At 42.7% G+C, this 24,787-nt stretch overlaps 1 protein-coding gene across 1 annotated transcript in view; it reads left to right on the forward strand.

The window, feature by feature from the left end:
- The first annotated feature begins 1,106 nt into the window (after window positions 1–1,106).
- Window positions 1,107–24,787, forward strand: part of LOC146678856 (protein TANC1-like) — a 45,348-nt gene continuing 21,667 nt past the window's right edge. Inside the window, exons 1-7 of the mRNA XM_085403939.1 lie at window positions 1,107–1,193; window positions 2,745–2,875; window positions 4,811–5,111; window positions 5,822–6,103; window positions 19,837–19,953; window positions 23,415–23,705; window positions 24,494–24,621. Coding sequence (XP_085260065.1) covers window positions 2,795–2,875; window positions 4,811–5,111; window positions 5,822–6,103; window positions 19,837–19,953; window positions 23,415–23,705; window positions 24,494–24,621 — 1,200 coding nt within the window. The 5' untranslated portion in view covers window positions 1,107–1,193; window positions 2,745–2,794. The remainder of the gene's footprint in view (window positions 1,194–2,744; window positions 2,876–4,810; window positions 5,112–5,821; window positions 6,104–19,836; window positions 19,954–23,414; window positions 23,706–24,493; window positions 24,622–24,787) is intronic.

The following is a 24,787-nucleotide window of genomic DNA, read 5'->3' on the forward strand; positions in this document are numbered from 1 at the left end:
TTGAAAGCTCAGTTGTAGGTCACAAAGCAACCTGCTTGTATATACTGGTTAATGTCAGGTTTAAGGTGAGCAACTCTGTACGTACAGCATTCTTCATAGTAGGTCAATCAAAAGAAATATTAGAGCACAAATTTTATAGTATCTTATACGGAAAGTTCCTTGATTTGCATATTCTTTTGTGAATTTTAAATATTTTAAAGCTTATAAATACATGGAACAAAGAGTAAATATTTTCAGTAGTAATAATCTTAAAAAAACCCCTCATGTTCTGCGATATTTTCCATATTTGAATCCATCTAAATTTGCTGCATGTAAGAAAGTTAACTTTACATTTACTGACCTTAGAGGGAACACCAGGTGGCAGTGTGCTGCAGTAAGTACAGCCATTCAAAAAAAGGTGCTATTGCATTTCATTACATGTAGCACTGCCTTGTTTTCCCACCCGAGCAAATATGAGATTGAAAATTGCAGTAAGTGAAAAAATATATCTAAATCTATATTAGAGTGTCATGGCTTTTGTTTCTTTGGCGATCAAATATTGAACGGTATGTTAGACTTCCGAGTGTTTCTGAGTTGATTCACATGCGTGATTCAAACACTAAGAAGCCTTGAGTATTAAAAAAAAACATGTCAGTGTACGCAAACATCTCATCCTCAAACGGGCTCCAGTGCTGAAGAATCTGCACCTCAAAAAACACTGAGATATTGCATAAAGTGAGACACACCCACACACATCAGAGTGCACCGCTGTCCCTACCACACACACACACACACACACACACACACATTTGTGGTGTTAATATATTATAGATATCCGCCCACAGTCCAGTGAATGTTGCACTGTTTGTATTCATGGCTTACACTGTATACATTCTTCTTTATACTCATGGGACACAATTCAAATTCTGCACCACAGATCTCATCTGAGGAGGCTTAATTTCTCTCTCTCTCTGTGTCTCTCTCTCGCCCTCCCTCTCTCTCACTTTCTTTCATATCCCTCCCTACCTCCACCCTCAATCCATCCCCCCTCCCACCCTGCCTGCTCTCCCTCCCTCCCTCCCTCCCTCCCTCTCCCTTCTGCCTCTTTGCTGTGGCCAAAGGACGGGTAAGGAGGCTGGAGTATGTGGATGGCTCTTCCAGCGCAAGAGAGCCACTCGTCTTTGCCTCATGCCGTGGCAAAGCAGACCACAGAGGTGAGAACGGGAGCGTGTGGGCGTGGGTATAGCATCGTCGTGTGTGTGTTTTGTTTTGTTTTGGCAGGTGTTGATCAGTGGAGCTGAATGAGAATAGGGCTATAGGTGAGAGAGAATGAATGAGAAAGAGATTCAAGAGAAAATGAGGGCAGGTTAATTACATCTAAAAGGCTTTGCTGAGTTTTTTTCCTCTGTAAGATGTATATAAGGATAGTGGTGCCTGTGTCATTTTCATGGGATGGCTGAGAGTGGATTTGTTTTATTCCAGTTTCTCTTGAGTCGTTGCCCTGGCTTCTTTGTATGCTGCTTTACACAGTTAAGGTTAGCAATAATGGTGTAAACACTGACCTCTCTGCCAGCTTTCTCTGTGTTTCTGGCCAGAGGGCTACCCTTGGGCTAAACAGATTTCACGAGGCATCTTCCATCCTGGTTGCCAGGCACCTCTCAGCTTCCCGTTTCCAATGGCAACTGCTAGGTGGTTTGATGAATAGAACTGGACATTCGGTGTGTCCTCATGTTACTCCAGATTGGATCGCAGTGCACTGCTGACTAAATGCAAAGTTTTCCCTCCTCCCCCCTCGCTGCAATACACATCCTGCCCAAATATTCAGCAGATGCCCAAGCTGTGAAAAAAGTACCAACAAAGGCTACACTAAGGAAGGTTGTAACTGGGGCACCTTCCAAAACAAAACAAAACAAAAAGCAGACAAAAAAAAGACCACACTTGATTCTCAGAACTGACCCTTTTCCTCTCAGGGTTTGACTTGTGTTTTGTACACAATTTGTTTGTCTGTAAGAGTGATGTAGTGTCTTTAAAGCGTGAGAGTGAGCCAGAAAGAGAACGACTGAGTGGAATGTGATGTCTAAATGAAAAGATGTTTGCGTGGAGGAGTGAGCTGTTCCTGTAATCCATGATGTCCTGTCATCCTGTTTATATGCCTACTCAATATGCATGTTACTCAGCTGATAACAGCACACAGATGAGGTGCGAGAATGAACGAATGTATCGCTCGTCCGGGTAAAGCGCAGAGACGCGAAAACTGTTTACTTGCTGAAGTAAGCATGGACCTTAAAGGAGCAGGGGTTGGAGGTCAGAGCATAGGGGAGCCTTAAACAGTGATAAATGAATGCTGCACATGGCCTTTGTCAGCCAGTCTCTAGGAACGACAGTGGAGGCAGAGCCGAGGCACTCCTTTCTGCTCCAGAGTCGACGCCGAGCTCATTGAAATTCACAACCCGTCTCTTAACCGAGAGCACCTGGCAGGCGTGAGCACGGGCAAACTCACAACCTCACACAACCTCTCGCTGCTGCTGCGTCAACCCGGGGACTGGAAAGCCACTGTCTGTGCATCCGTAATCAGTGCAGCTGGGGCTGCGCTGACCTGTGGATGCATACATTTCTTTCAGTCCACTGCCTGATGCTGCTGGGTGGGAAGCTCTAAAAGGGAGCTGTGCTCAATCTGCAGCATCGGTTTGTCGGTGGCTTCATTTGGCCTGCTGTGTTTTTTCATGCTTGTTAATCCCTGTGTCCCGAATGTGTGTATGCTCCAGACCTCCACGTGGAGCCACAGCCTGGCTCCTCCCTCTCTAACCAGGAACTAATGACCAGACTATGCTTCTTATTGGGAGAAACAACGCCCGGTACTGCTAGCTCTCCTATGGAGGACAGGAGGGAAAAGAAGGTAAGGCCACATATTGATTAACTGGCCCCATACTGCCATGGCATAGAAAAGGAGAATGGATGGTGTAAAAGAAAAACAACGATTGCCCTCACGATCTTCTTTAAACATTTGAATCAAGCTTATTAAAGATAATTAGACTGCATTTTAAAATGCAGTTGCACAGAACTCATTGTGTACTGTGTGAGTGTGTGCTTTGAGCACTCAAATCACTCTGTATGTATTTTGCATCATTATTAATTGCTTTGCCATGTGTCCGCATGGCTTTTACACTCAGTGCCTGATTAGTTTAAGCTCTGTGTATAAAGAGTTATTGTTTGTGCGAATGTCTTTCGATCTTTTTGCCTTTGCATGCTTCAGCCATGGCCCATTTTCGCAGCCTCATTCCACCACCTGAGCTCCAGATTCAGTCAGTTTCACAGAGATAGCAAAGCTCATATGAGGAATGTGGGTTGTCCTGGCTAAGATAGATGAGGCTTTGGTATAAAGGGAATAACAGTGAGCTGTTTAAACTCTGCTGCCTTGTCTCCATACATTCTCTGTGTTGCAGAAAGGTTGCATCAGTAATGAAGAGACCTGAAATGCACGTGATCAAATGAAAGGATAAAAGACTCCTTTTTGTTTTTTGCGCCCGTCTGTTAAAAAAATGTGAATTCAAACATTTTTCAATTCTCGCTCCCTTAATTGGTAAATGCTATGAATTTTTATATGATGTAGACATGTATTTTTAAAGACCAGTGGAGAAACTCAATAGATTAAAAGCATTCATTAAAATGTACGAGCTAGAACCAAGACCCCTTTGACAACCTAAAGAAAAACGTCACAGTCTTTCTTATATAATGTAACTCACCGCAGTGCTGCTGTAGTGATGTGCACTTGCTATTATGTGTGCATATGTGTTTTCTGTTCTCTCAAAAGGTGAGTTTAAAAGTTGAAGGCTTTTTTATTGATGGGTATGATAGAAGATTTGTTTTCATTACTGCATCCATTTTTTCCAGCCTGGCCCTTAGCTTTGTAATTTTTTTGCACTATTAACCCCTTAATGTCCAATGTATCATATTTTATACATTTTATACAGTTTTTCTTACTTCTGCATCATAAATATGATTTTTTTTTTCCTAACGGGAAAACTTAAATTCCACAATATGTTTTTAAATGATAAACTGCAGAAAAATGCTGAATGTAACAAATAACAAATTAAAACTCCTATATTTAAGGTTTAATTAACACTCAATTTATAAATTTAAAAAAAAATAGAAATTTCTGGCAAGTATTTCATGTTGCAGGCTTTAAAGGGTTAAATACTTACTTCCCATGTTATAGTTATTGCATTGGCAAGTATGCGAAGTCAGGTCTGAGTATCTTGAATTTACTCATCAGAGGTGACTTAAAAAAAGTTGCGTGTTCGAAAAGCGAGTATAATACTTGCCTTTTTCGATTTCCCTACTTAAAATTTAGGTGTGCTGTTTTAATCAGTAACATCGTTTAGACTGATGCCGTGATTTCTTTTTTGCACTTTTTTGTCTTTCCTCTGTGTGGTACATCGCAAAAAACCCCAGAGCGTGGTAAATTCTGAATGTCTGCAGTGATTGATTTTAGTTTTGACGACAGCCAGTCATCTTTAGAAAAAAGGAAAAACTGGGAAATGACAGCAAGGATGAAAATAACTGGAATTATCTTTTCAATTCCCATCTGCATGCACGCTCAAACATATTCACTCACTATTGCAAATAACGCTGCGCAAGAAGGCCAACAGTGTCACGAGGAGTGAAGTGCTGTTAAAAGGTTTGAAATTGGCACTGCTAATTTACTCCACTTTCAACATAGAGGAATTTCACTTAAACATGCTCAAGTATTGTTCCACAGAGCCTTTTTTCCACCTTTATTTATGGCTTAACTTTTTCTAACCCTTTCTCTTCTCTGGTTTTTTTTCCCCAGTATGATTCCTCTGCTCAGGGGGGGAGTCCCAGCTCCACCCTGACCTGCAGCACAGCCTCACCCTGCTCAGAGAGCCCCTCGTCCACCCTGAGCACCAGTGCGGGAGGCCAGTCTTTGCCCCAGCCTTTACCTTTACCTTCTTCCCACTGTGGCTCTAGCAGCAGTCCCAGTGGAACCCTCTCTAGCCCTGCATCCAGCCCAGCCCCTTGCCCTCCTTGTGGACTCATGACTGGGAGCAGTCCAGGGCCTCCATCTCAAAGCCCCACCTCAACGTTGGAGAGCAAGGATAGTGGAATTATAGGTGAGAGCTGCTGCTGCTCTGTGTCTCCAGATGGTATCTGTTCATATTACAGGACTTCAAATTGTGGTTTTTTTTCTTCTTCTTCTTTTTTTTTTACACATAGTGACGCACGTCCAACACAGATGCCTAGTCGTGCATCATCAGAAGTTTAAAAAAAAAAACGGTTAGCTAAACAAACATGGGCTATAATATGGAATCGGGAAATGAAATATGACTCTCCTGGTGTTTGCCACACCTTCCTACAATCTCAAAGTTAGGGAGATGCAACATCACTATCTATGTAAAATGTGCACCTCTACCCCACAGCCAGTTTCTCTGTTTGTCTGTGCCACTTCAGCCTTCAGGCTTCAGCTCCCTCCTGTCAAAACTGGGACACTGCTGTCTTTGTTGCTTACGGGTCTGATTCTCCCAAAATAGGACACTTTTTTTCTCTTTAAATAGAGTTTGTATTTATAGTTGAACACAAAAAGGTAGAGGGCTCATCAAGTACAATGAAACTTATTGATTGATGACTTGTGAGTAAAACAAAAAAGGGTGTATTTCATTGTAGATTGAATAAATGTGTTTTTGATGATGTTGAAGCTATTGCTTAACTTTTTGTCTTTAGTCATTTATGAGGATGTGCATATAAGCAGTCACATGCCAGATGTTGTTGTTGTTTTTTTTCTTTTCTTGGCTCTGTTAACCATATTTTTCTTTCCGCTGCACAGCAACAATCACTAGTTCTTCTGAGAATGAGGAGCGCAGCACCTCCACTGAGGGTCTGGGTAAGGACGAAGGCCCAGAGGGAAGTGGCGGCGTAATGGGCCATACAAATGAGGACCGCCATCCCAGGCCAACCAGGGACAATCTCACAACCCAGCCAGATGAGGCCTTACCTAGAATGGACATCATGGAGCCCAGAACTCCACCAGCACCGAAAAGGCCCCTCCCACAGCACCATTTGCACAGCACCTCCTCTCTTGCGCTGCCCCGTCCAAACTCAGTAGCAGGTACCCAGGTTCTCGTTCTTTCTTATTCTGCGAATTAAGAAGCGGTTATGACTTTGAGAGAGATTTGGGATTGTGCACCTTCTCAGCTGCTGATGGATTAATACGTTTCATATCTCCCAGTTTCATATGAAGCTGGCTGTCTATGAGCCAAGCTAAGGGAATCTTAAGGGAATACAGTTTGGCTAATTACTGCGTATTTCCTAGGGTCTTGCTGTCACCTCTAAGTTGTTAGTCAACCAACAAACATTCCAGGAAGTTAATTTTCCCGGCCAAGAAATAGTCCCACTCATTACCCCCAACACGCAAAAGCAAAAAAAGCAAAAAAAAGCAAAACGTGCCATTTTTACACCTCCATTCTTGCACACATTAAACAAATGATTCATAATTAGTGAGCTAGTGAGTGAGTTGTTAAAAGATGCCATTATACTGTAGATGAAGTGGGCTAATGAGAGTATGAATATGGCAGCTGTGACCCGAGTGATTAATTAATGGACTGATTAATATTGACTGAATAGCAAATTGATTAAGTTGATTGTTAACTTGATACTCTCAAACTGTTCATGCAATGCAGTAGAAGGATAATTTAGAAAAGTGCCTGCGATGCAGAACTGAACTTCACTGCACCGTGTGCTGGTGCTCCACTTACCACGGAGGCTGGATACACACAGTGAGCAGTACCAGTTAAAAGTCCTGGGAGGCCTCTAGTTGTCATAAAAATACCCCCCCTACAGTCACGATCTTTGCTAATGCATGAGGCTCTTTTTCTTCCTTTAGATGTCAGTTCATTTGTAGTGGGAGCAAAAGAAGAGATTCCCTAAGGAGTGGATTCACAGTAACGCCTGCCAGTTTCTTCTGTCAGCTGGTGCTTTCATTTAGACACTCTTGATGAAATTCAGTATCAAGATGAAACAAGCTGCATGTAGCGGTTAGGATTTTACTTCATCTTCATGAACGATTAGACATAGAGGAGCAGGATGAATATATTTATATATGATATACATAATAAGACAAGAAAAAATGAAATCTAAAACTTAAAATTTAGGTGTTTAACGTATTAGTGTCAGGCATTAGTGTCAAACTGTAGACAGATGCAACTTGTGATAAAGATAAACTTGTGCTCCGGTTAGATTCAGATAAAAACATTGAGTTGCATTTTGCATTCACCCACAAGTCATTTTTATGGAAATGTTCCTCACAGCTTTATTATTAACCACCAGTTATACATGAATCCATATTTACATGATAGCATCACACAGTTGCTTCAGATTTGTTGGCTGCACGTCCATGATGCGAATGCCCCGTTCCACCAAATCCCACAGGTGCTCTATTGGAGTGAGATCTGTTGACTGTGGAGGCCATTTGAGTCCAGTGAACTCACTCTTATGTTCAAGAAACCAGTTGGAGATGATTGAAGCTTTGTAACATGGCTTGCTATCCTGCTGGAAGCAGCCATCATCAGATGGGCACACTACGGTCATAAAGGGATGAACATGCTCGACAACAACACTCAGATAGGCTGTGGTGCTGAAGGATGGTACTAAGGGGCCCAAACTGTGTCAGAAAAATATCACCCACACCCTTTCACCACCATCAACAGCAGCTTGACCCCTTAACAAGGAAGGATTCAGGCTTTGTGCTTATGCCAAATTGTGACCCTGGCTTCTGAATGGCTTCTATGATGGTAGCAGTAATCAGAACTCATCAGACCACGCAACATTTTTATAATCTTCTATTGTCCAATTTTGGTGAGTCTGTGTGACTTTATTTCTCTCTATTATTGTAGGGTCTTTACATTACAATATAAAGAACCTTGCGATGACTGTTGGTGTGGTTTGGCTTTATATAAATAAAGTTGTAGCCTCAGTTCTGTTCTTAGCTGACCAGAGTAGCACCTGGTGTGGCCTTTTGGTGCAGTGTTGTGCATTAAGATATGTTCTTCTGCATACCTTGGTTGTAACAACTAGGTATTTGAGTTACTGTAGCCTTCCCATCAGCTTGAAGGTGATTCTGCCATTACCTCTGGCATAAAGAGGACACCTTTTGCTCAGAGAACTGCTGTTGCAAACCAGTGTAAATCCTAGAAATTGTCATGTGGGAAAATTCAAGTAGATCAGCAGATTCTGAAACACTCAGACCAACAGCAATGCCACATGTAGAGGCACTTAAATCACTTTTCTTACTCATTCTCGTGGTCAGTTTAAACTTCAGCAGGTCATCTTGACCACATCTACGTGATTACATGCCCCCACTTGCTGCCATGTGATTGGCTAATTAGATTTGTGTCTAAACAAGCAGTTGAACAGGTGTACCTAACAAAGTAGCTGGAGAATGTGTAGATTTGAAGAAGTATAATAGCTAAGAAATTAACAAAGTTGCCAGTGTTGTAGCATGAGCATAAATGTATGCAGCTCTCTTTCCTTTCAGAGAACACTCTTACATGGATCTTGCTACTTTATGATGTTGAAGGTGTCATGGTCCTGGGCCATGTTGGCCCAGTATTCTTAGTTTTCTTGTATGTTTGTATTTTGTTCCCTATTTAGGCCATGTTTCCTGAGTTGCCCTGTTGTGTTGTTCCCTAAGTGTTTTCCCTTCGTGGCTTTTACCCCCTGTGTGCCCCTCTGTGTATCTGTGAGCCCTCGTCTCTCCTTATGTTTTATTCCATGTTTCCCCAGCCCGTTATGTCTGTGTTTTCCCCGTGCTCTCTCTCCTCCTGTCTGAACCTCTGTACTTCCTGTTTGACTCTGCCCGTCTCCTGTCAGTGTTATGTTCACCCCGCCCTGTCTCGTTATGGTTATCTGTGTCAGCTGTGTTCCCCGTGTGTTCCCACTTTCCTCGTTAACCCTCTGTGTATTTCTGTCTGCGTCTCCCTCTGTTCGGCGTCGCGGTCTCCCTCATGTTGTGTGTAATTCTCCCCGTGGTTCGGTTCCTTGTACAGCTCATGCTTTAGTTTTCCCAGTTTTAGGTTATTTTGTATTACTTCTCGTGGCCAGCAATAAAGCTGTGTTTTTTGAGTTTATCCCCGTGTCTGTGAGTCTGCATCTTGGGTCCTTCTCCTGCCTGCCACACAGCAAACCATGACAGAAGGTCAATCAATTCAGACAAGAGACTCTCAGAAAACAGCTAGAAGCATCAAACTTTAGATCATGGGTTGGATTATATCCACAACTGGTTATAAATTTGTCCTCATCGCATCACAGAGTTTACTGTAAACATCCATTCTGTGAAACTGTAGAGAAGTAAGTGTGTGTGTGTGTGTGTGTGTGTGTGTGTGTGTGTGTGTGTGTGTGTGTGTGTGTGAGTGAGAGAGGCATTTGTGCTCTTTAGAGAGGTCTCATTGTCTAACCCTGGCAAGTAAACACATGCAAACTGTCTGTTTTAGACTCTGAAGTTTATGGAGCTGTGTTAGTACTGAAATGTGGACCTAAGGAGCAGCTTTGGGGCTTGTTCTGTAATTTGATTAGTTCTCAGCAGAGTAAATGGGAGTCTCATGTCAAAAGTTTGAAATTTGTTCAGTCTCCAAATCATTCATCCTTAAAAAAAGCTGAGTAACTCACAAACACAAGAGACATCTGTAGACAAAAACAGAAATTGTATCTTTTCTGTGCCCATGCACGTCTGTCCTGTCCACCACTGAAAGTGATATCTAAATGCTGCTAGGTCTGACCCTACCTCTGTGGCTTCTGTTCATTCAGACATGACGATAAAGCTAATGGATAGTAGTGCACGACTGATAGAAGCTACAAAAAAATGTAAGATGCATCGTGTGTAATGAATATGAAGTCCATCCATTAGTGTATGCAAAGCAGCAAGATTTAGTAGTGAGATAGCATCACGTAGCAAAGAAATGAAAAGAATATGTAGATTACAGTCTGGGCATATATAATCAGATCTATTCCAGTGCAGATGCTAATGTTTAATTGTGCAATTAGTCCATACATAATTTAAAGTCCAAACCAGAGTCCAAACTTTATCACCATTTGTGACCATCTATCTGTTCCTATTAATGTGATCGTAGAGATAATTTGCAGAATGGATGAATGGAGTAACTTCTCACACTTTCCAAAGATAAATGCTGATTCTTAGAAGCAGGAGGGCAGGCTAGATTCAATAAGAGTTGGCTGCTTCATTAATCTTCTGGTGGACTGAAACCGGCGCCATTTTGGTGGGCAGCGCTGCGCAGTGTGGTGGCTGTCGGCGCAGTGAGTGCCTAAAGTAGTTTGTGTTTTTGTTGCAAAATCAGACACTAAAGATGTATGAGTGAATTAGCTGCATCAACTACTTGTGTCTTCAGCATATTTCCCAGGTACCTGTCTCTTCTTAACACATAGCCCATGCTTTTAAATGTGGTTTAAGATGCTTCAGTGGCAGTGGATCAGCGTTCTTTGTTATGTGAGAGATTAATACTACTGGCTAACAAGGATACTGGAGCATCATGGTTACGATAACAGAACAGTACAGGACGTTTTCTGTAGCTAGCGAGATACTAGGAGAGTACATCCTGTGCTGAAGATAGTGCCTTACTTTACTGTTGTTTTTTTCTTCTTTTTTTGGAGAGTGATCCAGATCCCCACTTTAAAGACTTCTTCTTCTGCCAGTGTGCTGCCTCTCTGCTGAGCTTTCTAATATGCAGCCTGGTAGCTTTTGCTTAATGTTGCAGTGAGCAGGCAGTTAGCTTAGTTTGGCCAAAAGAGTGGAAACAAGGAGAAACAGCTTGTGTGGCTCTTTCAAAAATGAGACTATTTACAGCATCGTGGTTCATACTTGAGGTTGATCGTTTTCAGCACCATACTAAATCCTCTTTGACTGTGTAAGTTTCCTTCCTTCCCTTCCCCCCTCCTTGCGATGTGGGTGGTATTGGAGAGTACATTTGCCTGTGGTTCTGGGTCAGGTTTGTTAGCTGGGCACGTTTTTACAAATTTGGCAAAGAATCAAGGTCTGATTGCAAAACTGAGTAACATAAGTGTTTAAATTAGCTGCTTCGAATGATATTAAAACTCCAGATCATTTTTTGTTTTTCACCTTTTATTTTTGTTGAGAAAAAAAATCAAATTTTCACACAATTATCTGTTGGGAGTTAATAAAACTCTTAATCTGGCAAAACAAACAAACAAAATGGTATATGATGTTTGTGTAATTTATCTAAAAAAAGAGTGTAAAAAGAACAGTTCACTTTTGTGTTATGGGTTAGAAGATGGTCTTCACCAAGAAATAGTCAAGGACACGAGTCACTATAAATCTTTTCCATTTTATGAAATGGAGCGTGCTTTGTAATGGCACCCAGCACACTTCTTCCCTTCCTGTTCATAAAAGTCTTGTCTTGCTGGGCAATGAGGGTCCATAAATTGGATTCAGACATCATGCTCTGCCTCTGAAACAATCTTTACTTAAATATGACCGTTTCAAAAATTCATATTGGGAAAATGAGAGAGAACGCCGTAACAGATTTTGGATTTAACATTAACAGAAACTTGGTCTTTCTAAGAAGCTGAATTTGAATTCGGTACATGCTGTCATACCTGGGGAATGTCACACTGAAGTTGGATGAAAATGAGTTGGGGGTTTTTCAAGTATTCAAGCTTTAATATCAGTGAAACCAGTAACCTGATTTGAACCGTTTTAAAGAATGTTATGTTGCTTGTATATGAGAACCTGTACATAAGGGACTTCCTACAGATCCCCAATAATCTCTCAGAGATCCAAATATTTTATCCAGATATTTTAGGGACTTCAAGCATCCATCATTCTGTGTTAACTTCAGCTGCACTCATGAGAATCCATATTCACAGAGCCACAGTACCTAAAAGATTTGAAGGACCTATCTGAAGCACTTTTCCAGATAATGGAATCTTTCAAATAGCCCCTGAAAAAACGATGCCAGAAAAACATCTCAAACCAGCTCTGCCTTCATCTCTTGAAATCCTTTGTTTTTTTGAGAAAACTAATGAAAGGAGGGACCTGAAATCTTTTCTTAAAAACTACTAGCATGTGCATCTTTACCCTGGATGTTTTTTTTCCAGGAAAATCTGTAAGATCACTTGGGAGGCATTTGACGAACACACATAGAATGACCCATTTACATTTTCAATGAGAGAGCTTCAGAGGTGCTAGTAGTCTGCTTTAGTTACTGTTAAAAAAAAACATTTTAAAAAATGAAAAAACAAAGGAAAACAACTGGCTTGACTGTGTTCAGTCATTGTGACGATCTAACTAGCTGTGGATCTTGGGCGGTTGGAAGAAAAATGGGTGTCGTTGCCTTGGTACCACTGTATGTGTGCATATTTCCTGATGTCATTCCTCCACATCACCCTCTTGCTCTTCCTCCTCCATCTCTCAGGTCATGAAAGGCAGCAGCTAAGGATCACCTGCATGTCATTCAGATTTTCACTCTATGTGTTTATCCATGTCTTTTCATTTAATCAATAGCTATTATTAATTTTTGGCTATCTTACACAATTTTATCATGTCTTCCTCACCCTCAACAAACAAATGGCTCCCCCTTCCTGAGCCTGGTTCTGCAGGAGGATTCTTCCTGTTAAAGGGAATTTTTTCCTTCCCACTTTCGCCAAGTGCTTGCTCATCTGATTGTTGTTGTTGTTGTTTTATTATTATTATTATTATTATTATTATTATTATTATTATTATTATTATTATTGTAGGGGTCTTTACCTTACAAGACAAAGCACCTTGAGGCGACTGCTGCAGATTTGGCACTATATAAATAAAAGTAATTTGAATTGAAATATCAGTCTTAAGTTTGTCATGTCCATGGCCGAGTTACATCCAGAATTTGTGACTTTATAATTTTCTGACACACTTGATATCAGAGGAAAATCCTGTGAAAATAATTTAAACCTGGCATGATATTTCCTTCACAGACTAATTTTATTTTCTGCCAGAAAGCAATTAAGAGTAGCGATACCTTTAGCGTTGAAAAGGCTTTTAAACAGGTTCTAATGAGCTGCTTGTGATTAAATTGTGTAAGTAATGCCATCAGGGACACTGGAGGCTTGACCTTTAAAGTGATGAATGATCAAAGGGGGCTATAATCAGCTAGACTTTCATCAACAGGGAACATATAGATGGTCAGTGAGTGTGAGATAGGTTGACCTGTCAAAACGTCCAAGAGTTTCTGTGTCAAACTGGCTGAAAAACATGTTTTAACTCTTTAACTGTGTCCCCTCAGCCATTTGGCCAGGTTGTCTTTAGCCAGCAGTCTTTCTCATCCCACTCCCACACCTCCTTCACACTGTTTTGCTGCAGACTGTGTTCCATCCTCTCGCTGTGGATGTTCTTTCAATCCTCAGTTTTCACCACTTGTTTTCTTGCTTGATATTTACAGTCATTTTATGCATGTTCTTTGTCCTGAAAGCTCCCTCCCGCTTCTGCAATATCTCATGCTGTACTCTTTCACAGTATACTAACAGCTCATCCCCCACACAACTTTCTTTTATCCTAATTGCAGTGTTCACACCGTGATTGATATTTGTTGATCCAGAGAGCCCATCATTGTTTACTAGGGAGTCCAATGAACAGGTTATATGTGTTTTTGATGAGCCTGTAAATTAGAATATCAACAGGCCTCGGCAGCTTTCACCCACACTCGCTCACTCTGCTGCTGCAAGCTGATGGACACATGTAGAGATAGTAAATGTGTCAGAAAGGGATCTGATCAGCCAAGTGTGAGCTGTATCTACTGGAGTATTTTCAAAGAAGCAAGCTCAGTGTGTCTTTCTCGCTGTTCCACAGAAAGCAAAGCGAGCGATGGTTTGGCAGAATGACATGCAATAATGCAAGATGCAAATATATTTTACATTGTTTGGCTCATGTCTGAGTGTAGAGAAGTTTTTGATTTGTTGTGTTGAAGGATGCTGCAGCCAGGATCTTCAGGATGTGATTAAAACTTCTGCTTTAAAGCCTGTCAGCCCATAACAGTGCAGATCTATGCTGATATGCTCTCTCACATGCTCTGAAATTACCAGTGATTTCATTTAATGTCATTACATGATTATAGGAAGTTAATGTCTTGCCCACTGCCTAATTTATTGGTCTGTGTACAGTGTGCAACGTGACTTGAGCCTTTTTTTTTATCCCTCTCCAAAGGGATTAGAGACAGCAGTAATGCCAGATTTTCAGATTTTACAGAGGACTTTTTTTTATTTACCAATGACAAAGAGCAATGAATGAATGACATGAACCCGTCTGCTACTCATTGAAAATAAACTCTTAAAATAACAATGGATTCATTTCCCAAGCCATGCAGTTTTTCGTTGTAAAATATATATGCTATTTATTCCTCCAATAGCAGACAATCCAATAATATAAATAGGAGCAAAAAAAAATACTGCATAGAAACAATATTGGAAGATGGCAAAGGTCGAGCACAAGCATTTATGCCTGCAGTGGCTGTAATCTAGTTGATTTCCTGTCTGGATTTGTGAGCCACTTGGATTAAACGGCCTGATGTTAAAAGGGGAAAATAGAAATAGGAGGAGCTTGAGATTAGACTGGAACAGATTCTTCACTTTTTTCTCTCCAGCTGCTCTAAAAACAGACAAAAACCAGGCTTTACACTGCACTATTTAATTTTTTTTTTTTTTAAATTAAGCAACATTAAGTGAGTTACAGAAATGTGCAATTAATTATTAAGTTATGCAATTTATAAGAATAAAATATTTTCAGGTATGTGAAACGCTTACTTGCCTAGATGTACTTTGAAAGTGAAATTATTTACAGGGACAAGACAGCAGACGCTAATAACTATTTGCTTTTGCTGGCACTCGAATACGTTAGTATTGTTTTGAGATGCGAGACGGATTTTGTTGTTTTGTTTTTTGCTTAAATTGCAGAATCCAGAAGTGACTTTATTTTTCATGAGATTAATCATTCTTATGATCCTTTGTGAGGGTCTTTAACAGTTCTTGCACTGTAAGAGACCCTCACATAACTTAAAGGACGCGAGGGTCTTTCACAGTCCAAGTAATGCAAATGTCATATTCAGGTGGCTTATGTAAATCTGTGTGCTGATGTTCATGCAGAAACTGCACTATAAGGGCACGCTTCCTCCAAACTTCCTCCAAGTGGACCAAAAAGTAGCATAATTAGAACAAGTCAAAGTCCCTGATGTCTGCAGCTGTGTGCATAAGCAAGGCAGTATATGCAGGACAATACCAGTGAAAACATCTCTTATATATATATATATATATATATATATATATATATATATATATATATATATATATATATATATATATATAGCAGCAGCTGGATAGCGTAGTGGTTAAACTACACGCCTTTGGAACAGAGGATCGCAAGTTCGATTCCTGCCTGGGGCGTCTGTATCCAGTAAGGGTCCTAAGGCTAGACCCCCTATGCTAAGCAAGCCTACCGCAGACATGAGCGAGACAGATAAATATGAAGGCATGCCGGCTCGGACGTCGCCCGGATCAACAAGGTCCGCGTCAGGTGTTGAGGAACCAGGGCACCCTGACGAAAAGTGGGCTACTGGAACAAGAAGGCATCGGTGGGCAAGGGACGAAAACAGGGCGTTGTTGGAATGCTACTACGCAAGTAACCCCGGCGGAAGGGGCTACATGAATAGGATGAGGGACCTATGGATTCTTCGATACCCAACATCCACAATGACAGCGAAACAACTAGTAGCTCAGTGTTCCAACATTCGAAAGAAGGGACTGCTCTCACAGCTAGAGATTGACGAGGTACAACACAAATGCTACGGCAAGGAGGAGTCAGGACACCAGGTCAGGGGGGAGATATCATCACCCCCACCCGAGATTGGGTACATAGCCCCAAGTGCGATAGGAGAAGGATCGTTGAGTGCCAGAGGAACTGACCTGAAAAATAGGATCATGGCCAAGCTTGAAACCTGGATCCCCCGTAGCCGGTTACCAAGATTACGTGAAGTACCCTCAGAAGGTCTGCTAGATGATGTTAATGCAGCACTACGGGCAATACCTACAACCACGATTACCGACACTAACAAGCTGATCTACAATACGGCAGCAGTGATCAGTGAGATGCTTGGCTACAAGTTGAACAGCCACAAGGGGCAGTACCCTCCATGGAGAAGGAGGCTAGAGGGCAAGATCAAAGTAGCACGGAGGGAGGTTAGCCAACTAACAGAGTTGCAGAAAGGTGCGACAAATAAGGTGCCTAAGAAATACAGCAAGCTGTCCATACCTGAGGCCTTGGAAACTGCCAAGCAAAGACTCACAGCCTTGGCCAGCCGCTTGAGGAGGTACACCAGAGAGATAGAAGGCAGGAGAATAAACCAGCTGTTCTCCACAGAACCAGCAAAGGTGTACTCTCAGTGGCAAGGGAACAATAAGAGAACAGCACCACCAAGGCTGGAGACGGAGCAATACTGGAAGAGCATATGGGAGAAGGATGCAACCCATAACGGCAATGCTCAGTGGCTAGTGGATCTGAGGGCAGACCACAGCGACCTCCCTGAACAGGGTCCAGTAACCATCACAGTGGCAGATATCCAAGAAAGGGTCTCCAGTATGAAGAGTTGGACAGCACCAGGGCCCGACATGGTTCACGCCTACTGGCTGAAGAAGCTGACTGCACTCCACGAGCGTCTGGCAGCACAAATGAACCAGCTGCTAGTTAACGAGAGACACCCGGAATGGCTAACCGAAGGTCGGACGGTCCTGATCCCCAAGGACCCCAAGAAGGGAGCGGTCCCCTCCAACTACCGACCAATAACCTGCCTCAGTACTACATGGAAGCTCCTGTCAGGCATCATATCGGCTAAGATGAACAGGCACATGGGTCAATACATGAGCGGGACACAGAAAGGAATTGGCAAGAATACCAGAGGTGCAAAACACCAGCTACTGGTAGACAGAACAATCAGCCGAGACTGCAAGACCAGACTGACCAACCTGTGCACTGCCTGGATTGATTACAAGAAGGCCTATGACTCAATGCCCCACAGCTGGATACTGGAATGCCTAGAATTGTACAAGATCAATGGGACCCTAAGAGCCTTCATCAGGAACTCAATGGGGATGTGGCGTACAACACTAGAGGCCAACTCCAAGCCCATAGCACAAGTTACCATCAAGTGCGGGATCTACCAAGGAGATGCTCTGTCCCCACTGCTGTTCTGCATAGGCCTGAACCCCCTCAGTGAGATCATTAACAAGACTGGCTACGGATACCGACTACGGAACGGAGCAGTTGTCAGCCACCTCCTGTACATGGATGACATCAAGCTGTATGCCAAGAGTGAACGAGACATCGATTCACTGATCCACACTACCAGGCTATACAGCAATGACATTGGAATGTCGTTCGGACTGGAGAAGTGTAGTCGGATGGTAACAAAGAGAGGGAAGGTAGTCAGAACTGAGGGGATTGAACTACCAGAAGGCAACATTGCAGACATAGAGGACAGTTACAAGTACCTGGGGATCCCGCAGGCAAATGGGAACCATGAAGAGGCCGCTAGAAAGGCTGCAACCACCAAGTACCTGCAGAGGGTCAGGCAAGTCCTGAGGAGTCAGCTGAATGGTAAGAACAAGATCCGGGCCATCAACACGTACGCCCTGCCCGTGATCAGGTACCCTGCTGGGGTAATAGGCTGGCCAAAGGAGGAGATAGAAGCCACTGACATAAAGACAAGAAAGCTCCTGACCATGCATGGAGGGTTTCACCCCAAGTCCAGCACCCTGAGGCTGTACGCTAAGCGGAAGGAAGGGGGCCGGGGACTGGTGAGTGTCAGCACCACAGTCCAGGATGAGACAAGGAACATCCAAGAATACATTGGGAAGATGGCCCCAACTGACCGAGTGCTCAGTGAATACCTCAGGCAGCAGAAACCCAAGAAAGAGGAGGGAGACGAGGAACCATCATGGAAGGACAGGCCCCTGCACGGTATGTACCACCGGCAGATAGAGGAGGTGGCTGATATCCAGAAATCCTACCAGTGGCTGGACAAAGCTGGACTGAAAGACAGCACAGAGGCACTAATCATGGCAGCACAAGAACAAGCTCTGAGTACAAGATCCATAGAGGCTGGGGTCTATCACACCAGGCAAGACCCCAGGTGCAGGCTGTGTAAAGATGCCCCAGAGACAATCCAGCACATAACAGCAGGGTGCAAGATGCTAGCAGGCAAGGCATACATGGAACGCCATAACCAAGTGGCCGGCATAGTGTACAGGAACATCTGTGCCGAGTATAACCTAGAAGTCCCGAGGTCAAAATGGGAGATGCCCCCAAGGGTGGTGGAGAATGACCGAGCTAAGATCCTGTGGGACTTCCAGATACAGACGGACAAAATGGTGGTGGCTAACCAACCGGACATAGTGGTGGTAGACAAACAGAAGAAGACGGCCGTAGTGATCGATGTAGCGGTTCCGAATGACAGCAATATCAGGAAGAAGGAACACGAGAAGCTGGAGAAATACCAAGGGCTCAGAGAAGAGCTCGAGAGGATGTGGAGGGTGAAGGTAACGGTGGTCCCCGTGGTAATCGGAGCACTAGGTGCGGTGACTCCCAAGCTAGGCGAGTGGCTCCAGCAGATCCCGGGAATAACATCGGAGATCTCTGTCCAGAAGAGCGCAGTCCTGGGAACAGCTAAGATACTGCGCAGGACCCTCAAGCTCCCAGGCCTCTGGTAGAGGACCCGAGCTTGAAGGATAAACCGCCCGCAGGGGCGTGCTGGGTGTTTTATATATATATATATATATATATATATATATATATATATATATATATATATATATATATATATATATATATATATATATATATATATATATATATATATATATATATATATATATATATATATATCTCTTTTGGGTCCAGTTCAGTTATAGTTGCTTGTGTGTCGACGGGTTGTCTGCTTGCTGGACTGAAATGTGTAGGGATGTTAACAATTATTCTTTCCTTAAATCCATCAGAAACCGCCAAGCTGCTTAATGAACTTTGTGTCTTACAGTCGGGTTCATTTGGCAGCTCTCGAACAGAACTGCTTCACTGACAACACGAGGTACTATTTATTAATGGACTGTTGTGTCAGATTGCATTACAGTGTGCTAGGTCTTCTATTTCTATTGTTTCTCTGTTAATAATCCATAGAGATGTATCACAAATACACTGTTTATGTGGAAAATCACATTTAAGGAACTGCAAAGCGCATACTTTCTTGTGTTTCACAGTGGACTAAAGACTACATTTCTCAGAAACTGCAGATGCCTTGCTGACCTGTAAACTCAGTGGTGTGAGTAGGTGGATGGATAGGCAAATGTAGGAGTAAAGAACTCTATCTGTTTTGTTATTTGCCCTTCAGTACAACACGTTCTCAATTGTATGTGTCATGTTGGCTTTTATGTGGCTTATTTGGTCATTAGAGGAATGCGTGTAATCCTGTTATTGACAGCTGATACATTTTTGCATTACAGCCGGCGACGTGTTTCTACTGATTATCGCAAATTTGGTGTCCTGACGCGTGAGACACTATGAAACATTTGGTCATTTCAGACTCATGTCAGCTTGATATTACAGGATGTGAGAAGAGCTGTTTTCTTCTCTTCTCTCTTTTCTCCTCAAGGTCACTGAGCACGTATCATTAACAGCAAAAATTGTTTATATTTCCTGTCTCCATGGATACAGTAATTGACTGGAGTTTCTGCTGTGCATCTTTACTGGATCTCTCTTTCTCTCGCTGAATTCAACCGCCTCCCATTCTCTCCTTACAGCAACAAGCTCCACTCGACTAGAGGATTTGGGTTATCTGGACAGTCAAAGGGCTACTGGGCACAGAGGCTCTGTTCGCAAACACAACACATCTGGACGCACAAGTGATGACTCCAAAGGTATTTTTTGAGCAAGTACAACTGCATGCAGCATGTAGCCACTATAGACTGCTACTGCATACCACTGGTTTGCGGCATTTTGTAGCCCCAGCTTTTGAATCCAGAAGTGGCCATATTTAGAGAAGGAGGAGAGTGGAGTCATCAAGTAATGCTAGCCAGATTAACAAGGTGCTTCTATAGACTATAGACCAGGGGTGTCAAACTCAAATACACAGTGGGCCAAAATTCAAAACTGGAACAAAGTCGCGGGCTAACATTAATATTTATTGAAAAAAAAAAATCTTCCTCCAGATATAAGAATGACTCTTTTCTTATGGACTCAAATAAGTTTTGCTGGAAAACTGAATATGGAACAAGCAAAGCTTAATACTAAACAATATATATATTAGCTGTATAATACCAGTAGGCCAGCTCTAATAGTAATTTGGTATGGCTTCGCGGGCCAAATGTAATTAGGCTGTGGGCCAAATTTGGCCCGCGGGCCAGAGTTTGACACCTATGACTTATGGCAAAGTTACAGTCTCAATGTTATTCTTTATTTTTTCTCAGTGTCTTCTTGAGGGACAGTATGTGTATATGTGTACGTGATATTAAATGAATGTTTAAGTGCAGGTTATTGTGCAGACTCAGCACAGAGCATCAAAGAGTTGATTTGTAGTGTGTCACATCAGTGTGGTGGCAGCTGTCCTGGCAGCCATTTTTGGAATTCCATAAGATACTATGATTCATATCAGTATGTCAGACATAAACACATTGTATTGAATGACACAAAAACAGAATCTTATGAGAATTATAAGATTCTGCTAAGATTCTGTCCACATTTGATAACCTGCTTAGTGATGTGAAATCATCATCAATGTGCAACTTTGGATTTCTAACTACTAGTGAAAATAAAAAAATAAAAAAAGCCAAAGTGATATTTATTGGAGCAGCTTAATTAATATTTCCAGTGTAATTTGCTGTTAATATCCTTTTCCAACCCCAGTTTGTGTTTTTATCACTTTTGTCCAGGGTGGAAGATGCCATGCTAGAGATTGACTCTGTATGGTTTTTCAATGTTGATACTTGGGAACCTGTTGGAGAGGCCAGGGTTGAAAAAGGGATGCCGTAGAACCTGAGAGGGTGTTATCCGCTGGTGTGCATCCAAGGCCAACATCTCTTTAATTAGGCTGACAAATAAGCATTGGCCATCTTCTGGTCCTCGTCTAAACATCATTATTTGTTCGAGGTCATCCAGACGTTTAAGTTTCATGTATCTTGTCTCCAAAGATTCATATCCTGTCTCGTATTTAAATTGTTGGGCGGTCTTAAATGTCCAGCGCTGTTGGTTGTAGTTGTAGTTGTCTTTTGTGAAATAGTCTTCAGTGTACACGCCAGGATCGAGAACATGATCTGGTGGCTGACCCTGAGTCTCTATGATGAATTTGAAAACATCATAATATTTTTTTCCAGGGTAGAGTGGCACCCCTGTAACAAGCTCAACAGCCACTAGCTACAGAGACCACATGTCACATGCTTCGTTATAAGGAAGGCCAACCATAACCTCAGGTGCACTATAACCAACTGTCCCCACACGGTCACCAGGCATCACTGCAGATGCAGGACATGCGAGGCCAAAGTCTATAAGTCTGACTTTGATGGGAGACTCATAGCGATTTACAACCATGATGTTTCCAGGTTTGAGGTCAGCGTGCACTATTCCCAAAGAACCCAGGTGGGACAGAGCATTTGTGAGTTGACCTAAAATTGGCCTGACTTCGCTTATGGGGAGACGCCGGTTATCCGGGTCCCGTATGTAGTCCCACAGGCATTGATCTAGGAGTTCAAATTTCAGGCAAACCCGCTCTCTGTCAAGGAAAAAGCCATTCCATTGAACAATGTTGGCAGCATCTGGATCCAACCTTCGCAGCTGCTCCAGGATGAAAATTTCCTTTTTTGCCTGTTGCAGAATATCAGTGCGGTTCTTGTTCACCTTAATAGCCACAGCTTGGTTGGTTTTGGTATCACGACATTTGGCTACAATACCAAAGCCCCCTTCTCCGAAGAAAGCCTCTACCTTGTAGTGGTTTCCCAAAATGCTCCCTTCAACTATTTCAAGCTCATCTGAGCCAAAGGATGGGCTGGCTGACGTGCGGACGAATACTTGCTGAGAAAATTCAACCGAGTTTTGAAAACTGCAGTTGATTTTCTCTGATCTCTTGCATTTCAAGTGTGAAGGGTGCTGAAAGACCACAGGGTTTTGTGGTCTTTCAGCACTCATGCCAATGCAAGGGGAACTCTTAGGGTTGAAAAAGGGATGCCGGAGAACCTCCGACAGTGTTATGCGCTGGTTTGCATCCGAGGCCAATATCTGTTTAATTAAGCTTACAAACAAACGTTGGCCATTTTCAGGTCCTCTTCTAAACATCATTACTTGTTCGAGGTCATCGAGACGCGTCAGTTTTATGTATCTTGTCTCCAGGGACTCATATCCTGTCTCGTACTGAAATTGTTGATCAGTCTTAAATGTCCAGCGCTGTTGGTTGTCGTTGTCTTCAATGAAATAGTCTTCACTGTACACGCCAGAGTCTAGAACATGATCTGGTGGCTGACCCTGAGTCTCTATGATGAATTTCAAAACATCATAGTCTTCATTTCCAGGGTAGAGTGGCACGCCTGTACCAAGCTCCACAGCTACCAGCCCCAGAGACCACATGTCACTTGCTTCATTGTAAGGAAGGCCAAGCATAACTTCAGGTGCACTATAACCAACCGTCCCCACACGGTCACCAGGCATCACTGCAGACGCAGGACATGCGAGGCCAAAGTCTATAAGTCTGACTTTGACTGGAGACTCATAGCGATTTACAACCATGATGTTTCCAGGTTTGAGGTCAGCGCGCACTATTCCCACAGAACCCAGGTGGGACAGAGCATTTGTGAGATGACCTAAAATTGGCCTGACTTCGCTTATGGGGAGACCCTGGTTTTTCCGGTCCCCTATATAGTCCCACAGGCATTGATCAAGGAGTTCGAACTTTAAGCAAACCCACTCCCCGTCGTGGAAAAAGCCGTTCCATTTAACAATGTTGGCAGCGTCTGGATCCAACCTTCTCAGCTGCTCCAGGATGAAAATTTCCAGTTTTGCCTGTTGCAGAATATCAGGGTCGCTCTTGTTGACCTTAATAGCCACAGCTCGGTTGGTCATGGTATCACGACATTTGGCTACAATACCAAAGCCCCCTTCTCCAAGGAAAGCCTCTACCTTGTAGTGGTTTCCCAAAATGCTCCCTTTAACTCTTGTTTTCCCTAATAAATTCTATTATTTCTATGTTTTCACATTTAAATAAATCAGTGTATATATTTCCTATTTTCTCACTAAAACATAAAGAAATGAGTTGTGGCTCAAGACTTTTGCACAGTACTGTACATGGGGTGATGAGTTCTTACATACTTATCTCGATTGTTTTCTCTCTATCCAGGGCGATTGGTACCATTCAAACAAGCTGACATCATGCTAAAACCGCTTCTATTTGAAGTTCCCGGCATCACCACGGAAACACCTTTTGTTGGCCGGGATTGGCTCTTCACACGTCTGGAGGAGGTCCTTAGAAAAACACGCAGCTGTGAGGGACGCGGTGCTGTCATTGTGGGTAACGCAGGATCTGGCAAGACCGCCGTCATCTGGAGGCTAGTGACGCTCAGCTGTCACGGCATGCGTACATCACTGGGAGGTCCCAGCATCCCTCACAGCCCCGGCTCCTCCCCTAAGTGTAAGAGCTTTCCTTTTTTTAAAAAAAAATTCAGAGCACTGTAATTTGTTTTTGTATGCATCTGCAAGGACTGGCATAATTCATAGAGTATCCAGTACAGTCTAGTAAAAGTGCTTTTTTTTAAAAATTATATATATATATATGTATATGTATGAAATTTAAGGAAACATCACTTTTTGAGGAGTTGGTAACTAGGTCAAACACTCTTCTTTCAAGTTCTCCCCTGAGGTTTCTCTGCTGATTGCAGTTGTGTAAGGGGAGTGAGGTTGTTGTTGTTTTCCTCCTTTCATGAGTGGCACGGCTCTTTTATCTGAGGAGAGGAAAAAAGAAAAAGATTTTGCACATAAATCCGCGTTACACACTGTGACATGCACATTGTTTTTGAATAAACTGTGTTACTCTGTGCGATATAAAAATGTCCATATATGCACCTTTTGACTGATCTCAGGCTTTTTCTGTTGTACAATAAGAAGCATTGTTAAAATTACAGGCTGAGAAAACAGCAGTGTAAAAAAAAAAAAAAAAAAAGCAGTGTAGCATTCATTTTTCAGCACCGTTGCATTATTTATCCATATCTGCATTGTATGTTGTCATTTTAATTTAGCTTTAAGACAGCGTTAGTTAGCATGAGCTCAGAGAAATGCAGGCTTTGCTCAGTGCCAAAGTTTCCCGTCTATCTTATGCGCTAATGAATTGCAGCAGTTTAACTGTGTTTCTTTATAGGCTCGTGACATTTCTTTGCTTACACCTGAGAGTTTGTTGTTGTTGTTGCTCTGCATGGTGTGCAGGTGGGGATAGGCAGGGAAAAGCAGCCTCCAAGCAGCCGGCTGATTCCCATCCCAACCAGGGCAACGTTTCAGGCACAAGCGATAGCACACCGCCGAGGAAGGAGGCTGTCAGATCCCTGGCTGCCAGGGTAACTCAAAACACACACACGAATGCACTTCTAGTACTTCTGTACGTGTGAAGATCCTCAGTTACAAATGTTCCCTCATAGTTCATATTCTAACCTGAAAACAATAGCTCCACACTCCAGGAGTGTGCATTTTTGCTCTCTGGGGGAGTCGGATGACAAGATCGAT

The sequence above is a fragment of the Rhamphochromis longiceps genome, linkage group LG1 (assembly GCF_057381845.1).
Source record: "Rhamphochromis longiceps isolate RC_006_pf linkage group LG1, R_longiceps_female_GT1.1, whole genome shotgun sequence".
Lineage (NCBI taxonomy): Eukaryota > Metazoa > Chordata > Actinopteri > Cichliformes > Cichlidae > Rhamphochromis > Rhamphochromis longiceps.